Raw genomic sequence first — 19145 nt, 5'->3', positions numbered from 1 at the left:
TTCACTTGGAAATGTGTTCATGCTTAGTGGAATACTGGCTAGTGATGAAGTCAGAACTGCTCTGCTGGACAGTGGTTTAATTTTCCTGAGCTTTCCCTTATGTCTGTCAAATGTCAGCATGTCAATTACTTGTGTTTGTTGCTCCCAGATGGTTTGCTGATCTTTGATGGAAAAGGATTGTAAAGCTAGGTGGTGGTTGTTGCTGTTCTTGATTTTATTATTATTATTTATTTTCATTGCTGTTAGCTTTGCAATATCACTTGTTGAAATACAGAACTATTTAATTTAATTTTATTTTGCATTTGGGAGAACAGTTTCCACTGCTCTAAATGAAGATTAGGAGTTTGAAAACTCTAGTCAGTCTATGTAATTCTTGGACCCATAAAGTTCAGTTCAGTACACAACACTAAATAAACAACAATGTGCCCTTTGACTTTGGCACCCTTTACAACAGTGGTACTTCTGACATGAGAATCCGTTGAAGCATGGGATAGAACTTTCCTCCAATTACTTCCCAAAAGTGACATCTCTTTTATATGTTAATTTTCTGCCTGTAGGTAACTTGGAATATGTATGGTTAATCTCAAATACTAACTTCACTCTGCATTACTGTTTCTAGTGTCCTATAAATGTATGAGCAGGATGTAGACCTGGTGTAGCAGTGCTGGGAGGTACCTAGTTTTCAGCAATGTAAACCTGCTGCCTTTCTTAGGCACCAGCACGTACTGGAAGTGTTATGTGGTCTGCCTATCCCACATGATCTGCCTAGAGAAAGCAAAGGAGACATTCATAAACTTAAATTAGCCATTCCCTTCATAGAGAAGGTGAAATATGACAGGAAAGGACGCTGCAAAACTGAAGGTGGAAGAAGAGGGGCAAGGCATATTATTTAAAATGTTGAACACGGAAGCTGACCAGAATTGGGCTAAGGATATGTATAGTCTAGCATTCTCCTTTTGATTTATATGAAATGATCCTGAAATGATGGGGTATTCTAGACAATGAATAAACTCACCCTACAGAAAGTTTCTGCTATTCCTCGTGACATACAGCTCTTATGCTGAGGCTGAGAGGTTTTAGAAACTGTCAGACAGAATAACAAGGGGGAAAAAAAAAGAGTATTGTCTAGTCACAAAGCTAGCCAAGTTAGAACTTAATACACAAATTAAAGGCAGCCAGCTGTTCATAAGAAAACTGACAAGCAGTGGGAGGCAATCAGTGACTTTCCTAAAGGATCAGTCTTGGGACTAATCTTGCTGTTTTCATTAGTACCTCAATACCAGAAAGAAAATTGTATTGCTAGCACAAATTTTGGAGTTTTGTCTGCGATAAGAGGATATTTCTCTTTTCAATTTGCTGTCTTTGTGTAATCAAAATCTTTGAATCCTTTTGTCCTTATCTTGTACACCTAGACAGAGTTGTGTAAGAAAGTACCTTTTTTTGTGAGCGTAGCACACATTTGAGGCCTGATCTCAATTAATTCTGTCCCGTGATCAATCTGAGTTGCAGCTGCACCAAATTCTTTTCAGATCAATTGCATATCTCTGAAACTACGAACATGCTGGTAGATACTAGCTAAAGAACAAGAATTCTCACACATAAAGCCTGCCTGAATACAAGACAGAGACTAGCCGTACTGTCATATATATTTAAATAAGCTTAATGATTAGAAATACCTTGCAGGGAGTTTTATGCCATCCCAGTTAACAGCTCTCTTACTATTTTCTATGCATTTTTCACAGGCGCAGTATTCTTGTGTCCCTGGGTTGCCGGCAAAGGATGATATTAAGATAGTGTTCAGGATGGCTAAAATTTGCCAGCCCAAATCCTTGAAAAACCCCAGTACAACCCTTGCTATTTTCTCCTTGTTTTTCTTACCTTGAGAATGTTGAGAATTGGCAATCAGTCTGGAAACAGAAACAGATTCAAATACACATCTGCTTATTAACTTTAGTTCTTTAGGGTGTCTGTCATCCTGTGTGATAAAAAGCAAAAGCTGTTAACCTGAAGACCTTTTAACTTAAAAAAAAAAAACACAAAAACCAAACCAAAAATCTCTTTGACTACTGTGCATGAAGTCTTGTGGAATTTGAAAAGCAGATAGCCTCTCTCACTGCCTCCCGCCTCATAAAGACTACCTCAAATGGTTGAGCTGCAAGAAATACCGCATGGTCTATTTCTTCAGCTTTGTGGGGCGTAGGGTTTGTGGTTGAGGCAGATTTTCTGTTTCCTGCTTTATTTCAGGAGAGTGCTTGACTCCTCTTTGCATTGTCATTTGTGCGAGTGCCAAAGATAGTATTGCTTTTAATATGCGTTTAAGTGAGGTCACAGCATTTTAGAAACAATGCTAGTTCTTAGGCTTGATTCAAAGTGCATCCAAGTCAATAAAAAAGATTCTCATTGACACAACTGTGTAGTGGCTTATGCTGTCTATAATCTGTGGCGTGTGCTTTCCTTCTGTCAGAGGCTGGTGCTATTCCAGCACTCTGATTTCCCTTACACGAGCTACCTCGTATCTTCATACATAAACCACACAACTAGAGTAGCAATTCCTGTTTCCAAGTTACTTTGCAAGAAAAGCAAGGTACCATAATCAGTCCTACCAATAGTTTAGGATCCAGAGGGCCTAATCAGCTTGGTAGACAAAAGCTTTTCACAGCACTGATTACAGAGGGAGCCTGACCATCAATTAAAACTCTTCTCTCTGAACCTTTGTTTTTCAGGCAAGGAAGGGCACATAAGGGAAATTTCAGAGAAGATCCAAAAATAGCAGGTGGTTGTCACTGCTGCGTTGTGCTCAGTTTTAACCATCAGATTGGAGAAATGACACGTCTGGGTTATACAGGGATGTACAAATGTAGGTCTACTGTTTAAATGCTAGGAATGGGTATGGAGAGAAACGGGTTGTATATACAAGACTGCAGCTCCTGATAAACCTTTCTACCTCAGTTTTCTCACACAGCACTCTTACCTTTCCACTTGGTTATTTAAAAGTTTTAAAAGACATTAGTGGCCTGATAAAGGTATTGCAATTACATATTTTATTGCACTTTTTGACCTGTGGGTGAGTATTTAAGATGTTTGCTTTCATTACCAAACTTAATACATTCGAAAAATTTTCTCTGGTACAGATAAATACTGGGAATTTGTCTAGCAAATGGAATGTTAACTGTGCTGTTTGGCTTTTGGTTGTTGGTTTTTTGTTTTTGTTTTTGTTTTAAATTCATTAGGGTTTTTGCTTGGGTTTCATTTCTTAGATTTAGAAACCGTTGGTTTTCTGCTTTTCAGTTTGTTATAGGTGGCAAAGGCAGCATGTTGGCTTTCTTTGGTATTGGTCAAATACCAACTAAATAGACTCATATTTTGTTTGTGTTAAGTAACTGCCATGATTTCATGAATAATAGGCTTTTCTTTTGAAAGAGGGCAACCCAATTAATGCAGAAGAACTTTCATTACTGCTATCTCAACATTGACTATCTCAACATTAACTATCCTCCACTAGAAGCCACATGCTGCCTCATTAAAAACAAAAACAGGAAACATTTTATTTACTTTGAAAAAGAGCATATCAAAATAGAAATAGGGGAAGGGAGGAGAGGCTGCAGCTGTTGCAGTCAAAGTTTCAACTACAGATCTCTTCTTTTTTTTCTTAATGCTTGTCAAATTTGACAAGTTCACATAGCTTTTGGTTTGAGGAGGTGTGCATATGTTTACATATATTTATTGGGTTTGTTTCATGCCACCAGATAGTACTTCTTTAATAAATCAAGTGGCATTATATAAGGTTAGAAGTGATGGTCAAAACTGAATATTCTTGGTTTGTTTTTCAGCAATGGGGCTTTCACTTGAGTGTGGATTTCAGTTATTTGGCTTCCAATGCATGTGCTTTGACATGATTAATAAATTCTTTTAGTTAATCTGAATGAGAGTGCCACTTGATGTGCAATTGGACAAGTCAAAACATCATCCAGCCCAGAACTGAGGGCCAAGCAATCTGTACAGTATTAGCTTTGCGCTGATGCCAAGCAGTCGGCCAAATTTGAATCCAAAAACTGAAAGAAAATGCATTTCACTTAATTATGTATTTCTGGCTATTTAAATATCCAAAATAATTTTCACCAATTACACATATTTGTTTTGTCCTATACTACAAAAATCAAAAGGCAATTCATACAATTAAGCTGATCAAAAGAGAAGCTGTTCAATACTTATTGTTCAACAATATTTGACACTCCCAAAAGAAATTGGTGAACTTAACTGCTTTGCCTTCCATACGTGCATCCTACTCCCAAAATGCAAAAGGATTCAATTCACTAATTTCCTGCTGGTTTGTAATTCATAGAGATAAGCCAGCTCCGTGAGTTTGGTGCCATCTCACTACATTAGTAACTTGCAGCCTGTAGGAAATCTATGCAGCTTTTATGCCTATCAGTAGCTCAAGCTAGATGTTCTTGTTTTGTTGTCTTTCTCCAGTTTTGCCTCTTTAAATGTTTTCAGGAACCTCATGTGACATTTTAGCTTGCTCCATCTTTATCCCATGCTAGACTTGGTTTACGTTCTGGGAGAGTTGTTTTAGATCAGCTGTGAAACACTGGGCCAACAATGAAGATGACCACTGTCTGGGTGACTGCCATCTCTGCAAGAATTGTGTCCCAAACTAGGTTTTTTTCTTTCCGATACTGATTGAATGCTCTGATCTCACAACACTGCCCTCCTATTATAGACAAGGTGGTAAAATATAATGTCTGTCATCTGTTAAACTTGTTTGGTTATGCATCCACATTCTCTTCTTTGCTAGGCCTGGTCCAAGACCTGCAATCAGACCCTGTGCTCCCTTTCTGTTCATTGATGCCTGGTCTAGAGCAGCATTTTGCTTAGTTCTGTGTATGTTTTTTCCTACAGCTTTTTTTCAGTACTAGCTGCATGGAGTGCATTTCAGAGTATAACTACTTGTCCGCATATTTGGATATGAAAAAGTTTAGGCGTTCAAAACATTCAGGTGACTGCAGCTCGTCTATGACGAATATGGAGGTTTGGGGTTATTCTCTGAGTGGGCAAAAGTGGCAGAGAATACCAGAGGGGTGAAATGACTGAAATTCCCTGGGGCCAGAAATTTACATTAAAAAGAGGAGAGAACTAGAAACCCTCTACTCCTTGCTGCTGATTGACCTCTTCAGGCTCTCTGAGGTTGGAAATATTGCATGCCGGTATAACAAAAGTAAGGGAAACGTGTTAGGGAAGTCTAGAGCACATGATGTGTGGAAATGGCTGAGGGAAACTGGTTTGTTCAGCCTTCAGAAGAAAAGGTGAACAGGAGATCATATTGCTGTCCGCAACTTCCTAATGGGGAGGCAGAACCAGACTCTACTTTAAGGTAGGCAGGGATAGGAAAAGAAGCAACAACCACAATTTGCAATACAGGAGATGCCAGTTTGACACTGGGAAAGAAAATTTCACCGCAAGAATGGTTAAGCACTGGAAGAGGTTGCCCAGAGAAGTTGTGGAGTCTGCATCCTGGGAGATGCTCAACCTAGACTGGAAAGGGCCTTGAGCAACCTGATCAAATCTAACCCATTCTGAGTGAGAGATTGGCCCAGATGACTTTGTGAAATCCCTTCCAATGGAAATAGTTCTGTGAATCTATAGCTCTTACTCATTTGGTCTGTGAGGTATTGGGACTGACTGGGCACACTACTGTTTGGGCAGGTGAGGTCTAGGAGAAGGACAGTGTTTAGAAATACAATTTATTTAATTTATATAGGTTCCTTAAGGTTTTATTTGTCTGTGCTGTGTTTTTGAGAGGCTCTGTAAGCTGTCTTCCTTCTTTTCTTTTAGCTCGAGGATGTATGGTTTTCCTGTGTCTGCTATTAACACTATGTGCATCTGTGCACAGGTGCATCTGTGTTGAGCAATCTCAAATCTCAAAATTGAGCCTCAGTGCAACAGGAATTGTTAAAAGACTGAACTGGATGTCACTGGTGCACTCAGTGAGCACAGCCAGACACAGGCTTCAAAAGAGTGGCTTGCCACGTGGTGGTCTTGGAGGTAGAGTACAAATTAGGATATTTTATGTATTCTGTCCTAATTATATTCTTATGCTCAGAAAGATTAGAGAAAGAACAAACATGACTTTCTTTTAATAAGAGATTAATAAGGACATGGGGTAATGGACACCGCACTGCTTTCTTCAAACACACAACATGCTGTGATGCCTAATATTTATAAAAATGGGAGAAATGCTGAGATGTTCAGATTGGCATTTCAGTGCCTGTCTGATTTCAGTGTCTGTCTGAAATATAGGGTTCAATAATCCTATTATGTGTCTGGCACACTCCTTCTTTAGCAACATGCCTCCCATAACTGCTATAATAAGACAGAACAGCCAAAGTCTAATTCTGTGTGCCTTATCCTATAATTCAGCAAAGTTATATTGTCATCAGATGCAAGCTATTGTTTTCTTTCCTGCTGTGTAGTATCGATTTTTCTAACCTTTCTTAATGTTAGATTTGTTTGGCATTTTAACTTTCTTATCAAAGGTTAATATTATTAAGTTGAGCAGGTATCTATAAAACAACAAGCGTTATTGCCTATCTTGCAATTGTTATACTGTCCTGTCATTAAACCCTGGCTGCATTGGAAAGCTCTGTCTTGAAGATTTTTGTCATTTGGGAATAATATGGTGACGATTGACAAGAACTGCATTTGAATTGTCGTCCATAGCTGAAGTATAAAATATTGGATTTGATATGTCAGGAGCAACAGATTTACCTAAAACTCTCTTACCATCAGTGAACATGAACTGCACAAACACTAATTCCAGAGAGTCTGTATGGAGGATACAAGAAGATGAGTGCTGCTGCCTGTCCTCTTCCCTAGTATGGTCTGACCATGCCAGTCTCTTTGCCATTGTGGCAAAAGGAGCAATTCTAAAATCTCTGTCAATTTCAGAACTGGTTATCTGCTTGATGTGGAAAGAGAATGAGAAACCTCAATTTAATTTGAAGGAAGTGGTGGCTTTAATGGTGGCACTCCATCAACGTGAACTACAGTGGTACTTGTATAAAGTGTCAAAGGTGCAGACAGTGAATAAATAGTTTCAGGATACCACTGTTAAATCAGGTTTCATTTTGCTGCTGCCACAGTACCCTCTTGATATCAGCATCATGGGGACAGTAACCTGCCTTTAATGAATTGTGCATTTGATACCCCATTTACACATTCAGATTAGATTTCTGTGACGTGTATTTGAGGCCTTTTATTGTCAATATATGCAAAAGACAGTCGCAGGGCTGAACATAGGATGTCTGTGTGGTACATCACAGCTTTCTTCTGGAGCTGCAGTAAATGACCTATGGTGCTCTCCAGCCACCATGCTGACGTTATCTTGCCTTTGTATTACCTTGTAGTTGCTCTGAAGTATTTTTCTTACCAAAGAACATCCTGAGAAGCTAGGCAAAAGTTAACTTCAAGTGAAATGTTTTTAATAGTAGAAAACATAAAATAATGAATAATAAAATAATTTAAGCTGTTGTAGATCGTCACTTAAAAAGAAACCCAGACAATTTGGTCTTTCCTGGGTGGAAAGCAGAATTGTAGCCTACCTGCAGCTGCCAAAACCTGACTGTCCAAGGAGGAGATCAGTGACTGCAGGAGGGAGCATTTCGAAGTGCTGGGGGTAGAGTGGAGGTTAAATCTTCTATTTATAAATCGGTACCTATAGACCACTTACTTCTGCCACTGCTGTGAAGCCAAGGGATGGCCCTGGTGAAAGATAAAAGACCTTTCTCTGTTGCTAGTTTAAGAGATGGTAACTCAGGTTCTGTGTCTTTCACACTCAGCAGTAGCCATCCCTGCCATTGATTTAGTCTTCATCTGTCACGTTCTCGTGCTGTTCAAAGGCTGATTGTGAAAGACTGGGGAGGTTCTGTCTGTTCACAGTTTCGCACAGCTTGGTCTCTCTTGCCGCTATCAGTGCAGATAACGAGATCATCTAAGAGCACCCTGTTCTTAATGAATGAGACATCTTTTCATTTAGAGTGGCTTTGATTAGCAAATTCCCTTCAGTAGTTTTCAGATCCAGCTATGAGCTTTCTGGATGTGCCTGAACATCCCTATACCTTTCGTGGGCTCCCTTGGTGTCTCTGGCTGGCGTTGCACAACTCACATGTTCATTACAGGCTCCAGATGGCTTGTGTCCCTTCTCCCCCTGCCAATTTTATGTTTTGGCCGTTCCTGGTGAAGAGTGGAGATATGGCAGCTCTTCAGATTGTTTGAGGCTTAGCACTGAGTCCAGGCTCCAGCTGCATTTTTATCTAGCCTCTTTTGTGGTGGCAGCAGCATTGCTTCTGCAAGGGAGGTCTTTGATTACATGAGATGTTGCAGCTATATGATGCTTCACTCCGGCAGGCCTGTTATAACTACTTGAAAAGGTATTTGGAGCAATATCAGGTATCAGAAAGGCTACCGCTTTTGTCCAGATTACCTTTCAGAAGTTTTTGAGGAGGGAGGAGGAGAGGTATAATAAAAATGCTGTTATCTCCTTCCTTATCTCTTCCACTTCATCCAAATCCCCTACTGCATGATGGTTTTGTTTGGTTTTACATGCAATTCTGGCTGGGTAGGAAAGCATTTCAGTGAGAGTGTATGTCCTCCTATTGGAGGCTCATTATTTCATTGCATGTAATCCACTAAACTCCATCCACGCACCGAACTGGGAAACTTTTGTCTTCTCTACCTTTATTTTTACCACTAAGATAAAGGCAACTTTAACTTTTCAGGTTTTTTTCTGATGTACAAAGTAACATACTTTGTACACACAGGCACACATACAAAGATTCTGTAGTCTAAATGCTTTTATCAGTTGTTATTGTGTATAGCAGAAACAAAATCTGGCACATAGAGAAAGCTAGGAGGCTTTTAAGGGGACCTTGAAGTGGTAGGAGAGGGAACCTCTAAATCCGGTGTGCATGGTTCTTATTTTAATTTACGATTCTGTATTGGGTATTTTGTATCCTTGAAACCTCTTTGAACAGTGGTTTACGTGGTAGATATACTCCACTTTGCCTTACTCAGCTTTTTATCAGAGATTAAGAAATCCAAACTCCTGCTTTTCTCCACTTGAACATACTCTCATCCATATTACCCCCTCTTTAAGAAAATTGTTTTTGGATCACTGCAAATTAACTAGTACAACTGCACTGGTTCAGGGAAGCCTAAACACTTTTGTATGCTTACACTTATACATCTTGGCGTATATGTAGCAGAAACATAGTAACTAGCACCAGAAAGGACAGTCCTTTTCCTGGAACCTGATCCTGGAAGGTGCTGATCACCCAGGGCTTACTACACCAGAACTAGTCCATCCAGCAAAGCATCATAGAACGTGCTTATTCAAACTCACAAATGTATCCAATGGGTTTTGCACATCTACTTCTAGGCCTATTGAACCTCTGTTTCATAGTAGTTAGTTCAGCTGGGACCTAAGGTCTTTGGGCTCTGTAAGGGTAATAATCTTTTACTTAATTCTGCATTTCCATGCAGAGACTTTAAGAGTTGTTGACTGCAGTTAATTTCACCAAAGACAACATTAGTTCTCAAAATTGAAACATGACTAACATTCTTTTTTTTCCTCTCCCTTTTGCTGCCTCTTCACTAGGGATGTGAGTTAATAGAGACCATGGATCAGGACCTCACAGATTTCACCAAGTGCCTCCAGATACTCCAGAAAAAGATAGAGAAGAAGGGCCTCCAGGTAAAGGCGACACATCTTTTGTCTTTGATACCTAGGAATCACTCTTCCTTTCAATGCATTTAGGTTTATGTTTTAAGTTTGTCCTGAAATGAAACAGTATTTTCTGTAGCCTTATCATTCTGCGGTTTTACCATAATTTACTGCACACCTTGTAAGCATTGATGCTTCTGCTAAAAGGAATTATACAATATGTCAATGAACAAGCGTTAGCTTTCTTAAAAGGCAGCTTGTATTGATTTCTGTTAATGAACTACCCAAAGCGCAGAAGAGCTGTTGTGGCTGGTGTTCAAAGCAAGAGTTCCACTTTGGCATGTAAATATATTTTCAAATCTTGGTACACTGAGCCTTGATCCTTGATGTTCAGCTCCTTCCTCTCCCCTCCCAAAGGTGAGATGGGAGGGAGAATCTTATCCTGCCAACATTGCATATGGTAAGCAATACCTCCTTCTGCAAAAGGGAACCTTTGCAGAGTGAGCAGTGCGCTAAACTTAAAAGGAGCCATATGGAGTTGTCAGCTGCTCGTTTCGTTGGAAAGGCAAAGGAGGCAACATCCCTCCTCCCCTTCCACAGTTTGTTTTTGAAGGTCTGCTTGTTTCGTCTCTGAGACGTGAGGTTACAATTCCTTGGGAATTTCCAACATGATGAGTCAATGGCAGATGTGCTCTTGGGATTGCTGCCCTTTCCTCCCTATGGAGCAGCTGTTCGTAAGGGCTGAGCTCTCTTCCACTCAGTTCCTACAGGTAAAACGAATTGAGAGGAAACGGCTGCTGCATCCTCTTGCCACCAGTGAGGGCAAGAGTCACATAAGAAAATGAAAACAACAGCGTAAGATGGAAGGAGATGTGTAAACCTCCTCTTTTCCTATTTTCAGTGTAGCAAGATAGGAAAGTTGTCTGACTTCCTGAGATCACTGTACTCCAACAAAGCACCAAGAGATAGAAATGCCAATGCCCCTCCCTCTCTCTTCTCTCCTCACTCCAGGCTAATAAATAATTAACCAGTTTTTGCTTAAGCTGTTTTGAATGTCTTGATCTTCTAAAGGAAATAGATGTCCATGGGACATTTGAGAATGCTGTCACACAGTGCCCATCTGCAATTCCGTCTCCTCAATACATACCATTGTTCATCAGGTTTTTTTCCCCCATCAGTATAGACAGAGATGGGAAGGTTTCTCCATACACTTCTCTGTCTGACTGTGAGCCAGGAAACTCTTTATATGATAGTTTGGGGGTTTTTTCCCCTATAATTTATCACCACAAGAGCACAGAGGGGTATCTTGCCATCTAGGACATGAATGATAATGAGTGCTGTCAGAAGAGATGAGCCACCTATGCTTAGGATTTGTTGTGACTTTGACAAGTAAGGTGCTTCCCTCTTAACAGAATTACACTTAGAAGGGAGAAGAACTGGAGTGTTTCTTGGATTTGGTTCATTATCAAATCCCAGCTATTGCTATAGAGGGATTTTTTTTTAAGCTATCATGAGAGGTTTTGTAATGAATAATCAATGTGTGGTTAAAATAAGAGCAATGGGAACATGACAGCTACAAATGTGTTTCAACAATAAGTAGCCTATTTGTAAAACTATGAATTCTTTGATCACTCTCCTAGGCAGAGCCCTGTTAAGTTGGCTAAAGGTTACTGCATTGTAATCCTTGATGATATTTTGTAAAGTATAAACTGGAGTATAGTTGCAGTAATTGTGCAGAGCTCATGCCAGTGCACTAAACCTAAGATTTCAGTTCAGTTATATTTTTCATGGTGTTACATGTAAGATATCCTTTAAATACAATCTGATTTATTCAGAGGTGCAGGAAGTAACACAGATGTGTTTCCTAAAACTAAATACCATGTTCATTAAATTCTAGCTGCTTCTTGCTTGCAGTGTCTGTTCCATAAAACATCATAAGATGCTATCAGCTGATTCATGCACACTAGCTAAAGAATGCATTTCTATTTTTGGTCTTCTGCATTTTCTGACATAAGGAGTTTCAAGAAGTCCTTGATTCAAGTTAGGCAAATAATACAGGAAACTTCAGCAAATGGAACCCAAAACTGTATCACAACTGTATAAATCACTAGTCTGGGTTACAATTTGCCCTTTGTTCAGAAGCATTCAGTATACTTCGTTAGTAGGAGGCTGGTTATTCTTCTGGATGTCCTGATAATGCGGTGCTTAGCCTGATGGCTGGTACTCCAATAACACAGAGGTTCTGAGCACTTGCAACATATGCTGGCATCAGTTTATAGATGCAACCAATTGGCTCCCCTGAAACTCTAACCTGTTTAAATACCTACATTTTCACTTAATTTAGGTGTCTTTATGGGTAACATTCTGGCATAAAAATGTCAAGTGGTAAGAAAACAGACTGTTCAAGCCGTAAATCTAAAATGTTTGAGGAAAATACCAATTTCTTCAGGGAAGAAAGCTGCCATTGAATTCTGTGGTCGCCTGGGAAGGTACATACAGCTAAGAAGGGAAGGTCCAGGCTCTGAAAACTAGAAGTGGATAGAAAGGGATTCTTCATCTGCATTTGCATTTTCAGCCTGAAGTACAAATTTGCATGTCACAAAATGGGTTTTTTTCCTTCTGGGAAAAAAATACTATAAAAGTTTTCCTTTTAACTGAGAGCATTAACTAGGTGGAATATGTTTTCCTGGTTCCAGGAAAATTATGTATATCTCCAGCTTTGATTTTTACCCACTCTGACTGGCTTATCCAGAGCAGTTGTCAAAGAGGAATATGACAAAAAGACACTAAAAATCTGTTTTCCCCAAGTTGTATGGTTGGAATTACTAAACAAGGAAAGTATCTCTTTAGTATCTTAAAAAAAATGATACCACAGTTATGCTGTGTTTGCTGCTCTTTCTGAGTAGCAATATGTTAATCTAGGAAACTAATTACATTCAGTGTATACTGTGGATCCACAATCCTATGACATACTTTGTCTGGATGAAATTCAACTGTGAGGAGCTGTGGTATTTGAAACAGATGTTCCTCTGTTCTTTAGAGAATAAGTTATCATTTATCTTCTATACTCAATGGATAAAATTTCTACTCTGATCTATCAGTCACCTCTACAGAAGACCTATGTCAAGGAGGTTTTTGAGCTCATGTGGACATCTGGGGGCAATATTTTGTTCCGAAGGAATTAAGTTTGTGTAATTTACTTTCCATGTCTGCTGCACCTCCATCCTCCTCCTCTTCCTTCCTGCTCACCCAAATACTTTTGAACAAATGACTTTTGAACAGAACAAATTACTTTCCAATAGAGCAGTTATCATAAAATCATAGAATGATTTGGGTTGTAAAGGACCCTAAAGACCATCTAGTTCCAACTCCCTGCCATGGCAGAGACACCTTCCACTAGACCAGGTTGCTCCAAGCCCCATCCAGCCTGGCCTTGAACACTGCCAGGGAAGGGCAGCCACAGCTTCTCTGGACAATGTGGTCCAGTGTCTCACCACCCTCACAGTAAAGAATTTCTTCCTAATCTCTAAATGTCCCCTCTTTCAGCTTGAAACCATTTCCCCTCCTGTCACTACCCTCCCTAATCAAGGGTCCCTCCCCGATCAAGGGTCCCTCCCCACCTTTCCTGTAGGCCCCCTTTAAGTACTGGAAGGCTGCTAGAAGGTCTCCCCAGAGACTTCTCTTCTTCAGGCTCAGCCTGTCCTCACAGGGAAGGTGCTCCAGCCCCCTGATCACTTCTGTGGCCTCCTCTGGACCCACTTGAGCAGGTCCATGTCTTTCTTGTGCTGGGGGCCTCAGAGCTGGACGCAGCACTGCAGGTGGGGTCTCACCAGAGCAGAGCGGCAGAATCCCCTCCCTCAACCTGCTGGCCACACTGCTCTTGATGCAGCCCAAGATGCAACTGGCTTTCTGGGCTGCGAGCGCCCTTTGCTGACTCATATTCGGTTTTTCATCCACCAGCACCCACAAGTCCTTCTCCGCAGGGCTGCTCTCCATCCACTCATCACCCAGCCTGTATCTGTGCTTGGGGTTGCCCCAACCCAGGTGCAAGACCTTACACTTGGCCTTGTTGAACTTCATGAGGTTCATGGCCTCTCTCCCCTCCAGCATGTTGGCTGCACCACACAGCTTAGTGTCATTGCAAACTTGCTAAGGGAGTGCTCTATCCCAGTCCATGTTGCTGACAAAGATGTTAAACAGCCCTGGTCCCAATACTGACCCTTGAGGAACACCACTCATCACTGGTTTCCACTTGGACATTGAGTCGTTGACCGTGACTCTTTAAGTGTGACCATCCAGCCAATTCCTGATCCACTGAGTGATCCAACTGTCAAATCCATGACTTCCCGGTTTAGAGACAAGGATGTTGTGCAGGACAGTGTTGAGTGCTTTGCGGAAGTCCAGGTAGATGTCAGTTGCTCTTCCCTTATCCACCAATGCTGTAACCCCATTGTAGAAGGCCACTAAATTTGTCAGGCATGATTTGTCCTTAGTGAAGCCATGTTGGCTGTCACCAGTCATCTTCTTATTTTCTGTGTGCCCTAGCCTAGTTTCCAGGAGGATCCTCTCCATGATCTTACTGGGCACAGAGGTGAGACTGACTGGCCTGTAGTTCCCTGGTGGTTCTTCATTTTTCCCTGTATCGAAAGATAATCATGTCAAACAGCTTGCTTAGAGGTTACCTGAGTGGGAATGAAGGTGAAATAGACACTCAGTGAAAAGCTAGTTTAGATTTTACTGATTGTTTGAGAATTCCGTTTGAGAAGAGGCCTTAGAAATGCCTTTACTACAATGAAAGATGCAATTGGAGATGACAGTCAACTGAGACACAACTCTAGGAGAAGAAACACCTTGTTAGTTTTTGACCTTTTTGTTTGATATAAACAGCAGTAATTCTGTCTTCTAGAATAATTAGCCAAATTCATAACTTTTTTCCATACGTCTCAAATAAAAACTCTTAGAATAATTTCTGAATCCTCAGCGTCATTCATGTCTGGTTTACATTGCATATTTTGGTTGTGTAGCCAAGTCATGCAGAAAGCAGCACTGAGGTCATTTTGTGATATCTAAGTCACCTAATTATATGTATTTATAATTACATACTGCAGTGAATGTTAGAACGAGCAATACCCTGTATATGTGCAAGCTAGAATCAGTCTTAATTTTCCCTCTCCACAGCCCTAACTCATTTGTGAATTGCACTGCATTGGATGGGTGGAGCGGTGGAGCACCACCAACAGAATCTGACTCCTAAAGTTTGTTTCCAACCAAAAGGCTGTTAGATATTTCTATTTCTGCATGTTTCAGTATGCATGCACACACATGCATATATGTATATAAACACACAAATTTTCCGGCAATATTCCTTCCTGGCCCTATGTGATGCTTTTTTAATGTCTTAACTCTGTCTTTATTTCTGCCATGTGTTTCTTTCATGTTATTTATGGTCTATTGAACACTTGGGTGTGCACATTTTGCTTTACTGCTTTAATCACTATTTTATCCTTTCTGTGGTTATGTAAGGACTTTCCTTTCTTCATTACAAGACCTTCAAGTAAACTTATTTACAGTAATTTCTGTCAGGTACTGCTTTCTATTCTTAATCTTGTCTCATGTAACGCAAGCTATTTCAAGAAACCAACTGAACTGGCAAATGGATAGGTGTGCTTACAATATCTCTTATTTAGAGATCAATAGATCTTACATTAACAGTGAACATTATTATCTTTGATTTGCAGATCAGAAAGCAGAAGTATAGACTCCACAGTCTCCCAGCATGCTAGTGGTACACTGGGGGATGATCCTTCAATTCCCAGTTTTCATCAAGTGCACTTTCCATAACTGTCCCTGGTCTGATGCACGGACAGCTCATAGCAGCTCACACCAGTGAGAACAGAAGTATGTTTTTCGATTATGCAGCTCCAAAAAGAATCCTCATAATGTAAAGATAGATCTGAGCCATTATCTTTATCTCAGAGCTACAAACTCTGCTTTCTTTAACTGTTTCATCTAAAATACCATTTAGTCTTAAAACTAAGCTCTGAGACTTTTCATTTAGCTTTATTATCTTTTCAGTTTAAAAAAAGTTAAAGTAGCTCATTTGGTTATATGGGCTGAATATATAAAAAATGAATTTTATTGACATGTACTTGCCTTTTAGTGGTTTAATGTTAGTGTGGTTAAATTGATAAAAGCATCAGTGTCAATATGAAAAAGTGGAAAAATCCAAACCAACTCTTCCTAAAAAGCCTTTGCAATAAAGGGGTACTATACTAACATTTCCATTTTTAAATTACACTTTAAAGGTTTGATCTGTCAGCAGTCTAGGATATTAATTCTTTTAAGTGAATGTAAGCATTCTTCTCTTTGTCCTTTTAAAGAAAGTGTCAAATCAGTACACTTTCTTTTCTGTTGAGGGAGGCTAAACTAAACATAATGTTAGTGAAGTCCTGTGTTTATGAAGTGCTGAAAAGAAGACAATGAAGTGATGTTCATGTACCACCTTCAGCTATGCGGTGTTCAAACAGCTTATTAAGAACTCTCACGTTTGTCTTTACATGAAGAAAAAGACCCTGGAGGAAAACCGAAAATACTCTAAAATGAAAATTAGAAAATAGTTTAAAAGAGAATAATTTCTTACCTAAAGAGCAGGCTCATGTAAAAAGGGTATAATATTGCAAGTACTAGGCTCTGTTTCTATTGCTTAGGTTTGGTTTTATCTCTCAGTTGAGGTTATTCCTGATGACCTGACTTTTTTGTAACAGTAAGTATATTAGCTTCAGTTCCTAACTGAATGGTAATTGTGATGCTCACATTAGTAGTTGGTCATTTCATGATAGTTCACTACTTGTTTTCATTTCTGAAAACTTTTGGGGACTGAGGGCAGGCCATTACCAGGATTTGGGAACAGGGAAGTAACTGAATACCATAAATGGGGGGAGAGGCAGTCTGGAAGATACCAAAGCTGGTATGGAGCTGGAGTGTGAAGCTTTACAAGGACCCTGAAGTTTGTGGCTCTATCTCCGTATTCCAAATAGGAAGCAGGGCTAAGAATGAACCAGTTCAGTTTTGGTGGCACTGTTGAGTTTTTCTTCTTAATGCTTCACAGGAGTAGAATAGAAAATACAAATGAGATCTATTTTAGGGGAAGTTAAATACATGTCATGAAGAGGTTTCTATACTGTCAAGTACTGTATCAAAAGATTTTCCTGAGTTATTAATAGTAATCCTCTTCATAAACCTGTCAGAAAGGAACAAATGGATCTAAAGCATTTCCTGTTAATTCCCACTTCTAAAATGTAGAATTTCATAACGCCTTTCAGCAGGAGTAAGTCCTTCTTATGGGGTGTACAGACATATCCTCAAGTGCTGACTATTTTAACTCCAACGTCCAAATCCACCTTCCAGGATTGCAGTATCTAACCTATCGGTCCTACTGCTGAGTTATTTTAAGGCTTCCCGTTCTAAAGGTATGGCAAAGTACATTTCTTGTAATACATGATATAAGAACTTGCCAGTTCCCAAAGAAAAACACCCTAATTTCATGTGAAGGAAGCAGCCTGTCTACTTGTTTCACTCTAGCTGTGTCATCAAGACACACTGAATATCTTTGTGTTAGAATAATTTCATGCAAAGTGAGTGCCTGCAAGAACACAGTGCATCACATACTGAGAAATTTTCTTATGTAATCCATGTGTACTCTACTGGGTCTTGTATTTGGTCTATGAAGACAATTAAAAAAAAAAAAAGGCAGAAGTAGAGTGAGTTTTCTTGAGAATGCATTGATTTTTGTGATTTTTGGGAAGCTTTGGGAAGGGGAAGAACAAGGGGAAAAAATATCGTTTCTTTAGGCAGTTCAGGGGATGGAAGAGATCAATGACATGCTCATTAACAAGACTGTGGAAGCTAATAAGGAAGCCAGCTACTGTTCTCTCAACTTAGTCAAAGGCTAAATATATTTGAAATGGAAAACGTGAGGTTACAACAGGCAATTTACTGTTCTCTTTGTAACCACCAATTTTGTCCTGTTTATAACTATTTTTGATAGAAGAGGTGATTCTGCTTCTCTCTCCAGCCCTTTCTGCTTTACAGAAGCACAGCTTCCCTGATGGTAGCTGTTGCTGACGTAACTGCCTCCCATGCTGGGAAAGTGATCGGGCTGCACCGACATACCACTGCTCTCAAAAGACTGTCGTACTTGCATTGACAGAGTCTCAGAGGTGGATATTGTAGCAGGAAATCTTGAACAGCCATAGATTTTGACACCAGGAGTTTATCTGCAGTTCAAGGACTGAGAGAGCTCAGTTTGTTGCCTGAGATTTTCATACATAACTTGTTTTTTGGTTTGGTTTGGTTTTTTTTTCTTGGCACATGAATACTGTGATGTTATGAAAACTCCTGTCAGTTATGAGTATTTTTATGAAATTCTGTTTAGTTAATGGGATGTAGGTTTATCTTTTTAATTAAGCATATTAAGAAATTTGTGCTGATACAGCAAACTTTAGCTGCAGATTGTAATAGTCAGGTCATTTTTTACATCTCAGATATTATTTCTTCCTACTAAATTGAGGTGCTGGTCAAGAATAAATGACAGGTTTTTGGTGAGATAGTTTCATAAAAATGTTTAGCAGTTTTCTACATCCATGAGTGCAGAAACACTGGTTTAGAGAGAACAGTTTCATAACTTTATAAACTGCAGTGATCTGGTCTTTCAAGCAGTAGGTGAATCAACAAATTAACCTTTTTCTGTGGCTTATTTTTTTTAAATAAGGAAAATAAATAAGGAATACTTATTTAACCTAAGTAGTGTATATGAGAATCCTTCCTTACTGGTTTTGGGTTGTTGGGTTTTTTCCATGACATTTCCCCCCTTTTTTAACATTTTGTGGCCTTTGAACAGTCAAAAGAAACTGAAATTGTAATATTGTCAAATCCTTTGAAGCTGTGGTGGGTCTTTCTCTTTTTTTCTTTTCCTAACCTAGAAAGGAGTGTCAGAGGCAGAGGGGAGAGGAATGTATTAAGATGTTGCAAAGTGAAGTGTGTGAGTGGTGCTACATACAAATGCTTTAGCCTGTAGTCCTGATGCCTTACTGTCTTGTGCAATCCTTTCACTTTCCCCGACCTTTAACTCTGGACCTCTTAGCTGATACCAGCAGCGTTCAAGAAGGGGCAGAGGGGCTTACAGTAATTTAACTCTTCACAAATATTGTGAAAATGAGGCAGCCTGGTAATACTTGAAAGGCCCTACAGTATTCCCACTGTAAAAGAGGCAGTAGCACAAGGTCAACAGAGGTAGGGATTGAAAGGTCTTCATAGCAGAGCTGCACAGGCAACCAGGCTTTGCTAGTTCTGATGCTCATGCTGTTCTTTTTTCAGTCAGCTGCCTTTTAATTTGACTTTGTCACTGTGTCATGGAGGAGTGGGT

General features: G+C 39.8%; 1 protein-coding gene across 1 annotated transcript in view; it reads left to right on the top strand.

Moving 5' to 3' along the window:
* The window catches only part of TPK1 (thiamin pyrophosphokinase 1), a 246813-nt gene that overhangs the window by 115493 nt on the left and 112175 nt on the right, over positions 1–19145 (top strand). Inside the window, exon 5 of the mRNA XM_086468543.1 lies at positions 9656–9751. Coding sequence (XP_086324669.1) covers positions 9656–9751 — 96 coding nt within the window. The remainder of the gene's footprint in view (positions 1–9655; positions 9752–19145) is intronic.

The sequence above is a fragment of the Leptosomus discolor genome, chromosome 7 (genome assembly GCF_034619465.1).
Source record: "Leptosomus discolor isolate bLepDis1 chromosome 7, bLepDis1.hap2, whole genome shotgun sequence".
Classification (NCBI taxonomy): Eukaryota; Metazoa; Chordata; class Aves; order Leptosomiformes; family Leptosomidae; genus Leptosomus; species Leptosomus discolor.
Note: the sequence above shows the minus strand (reverse complement) of the source record. Positions and strands in the feature narration are given on the sequence as shown.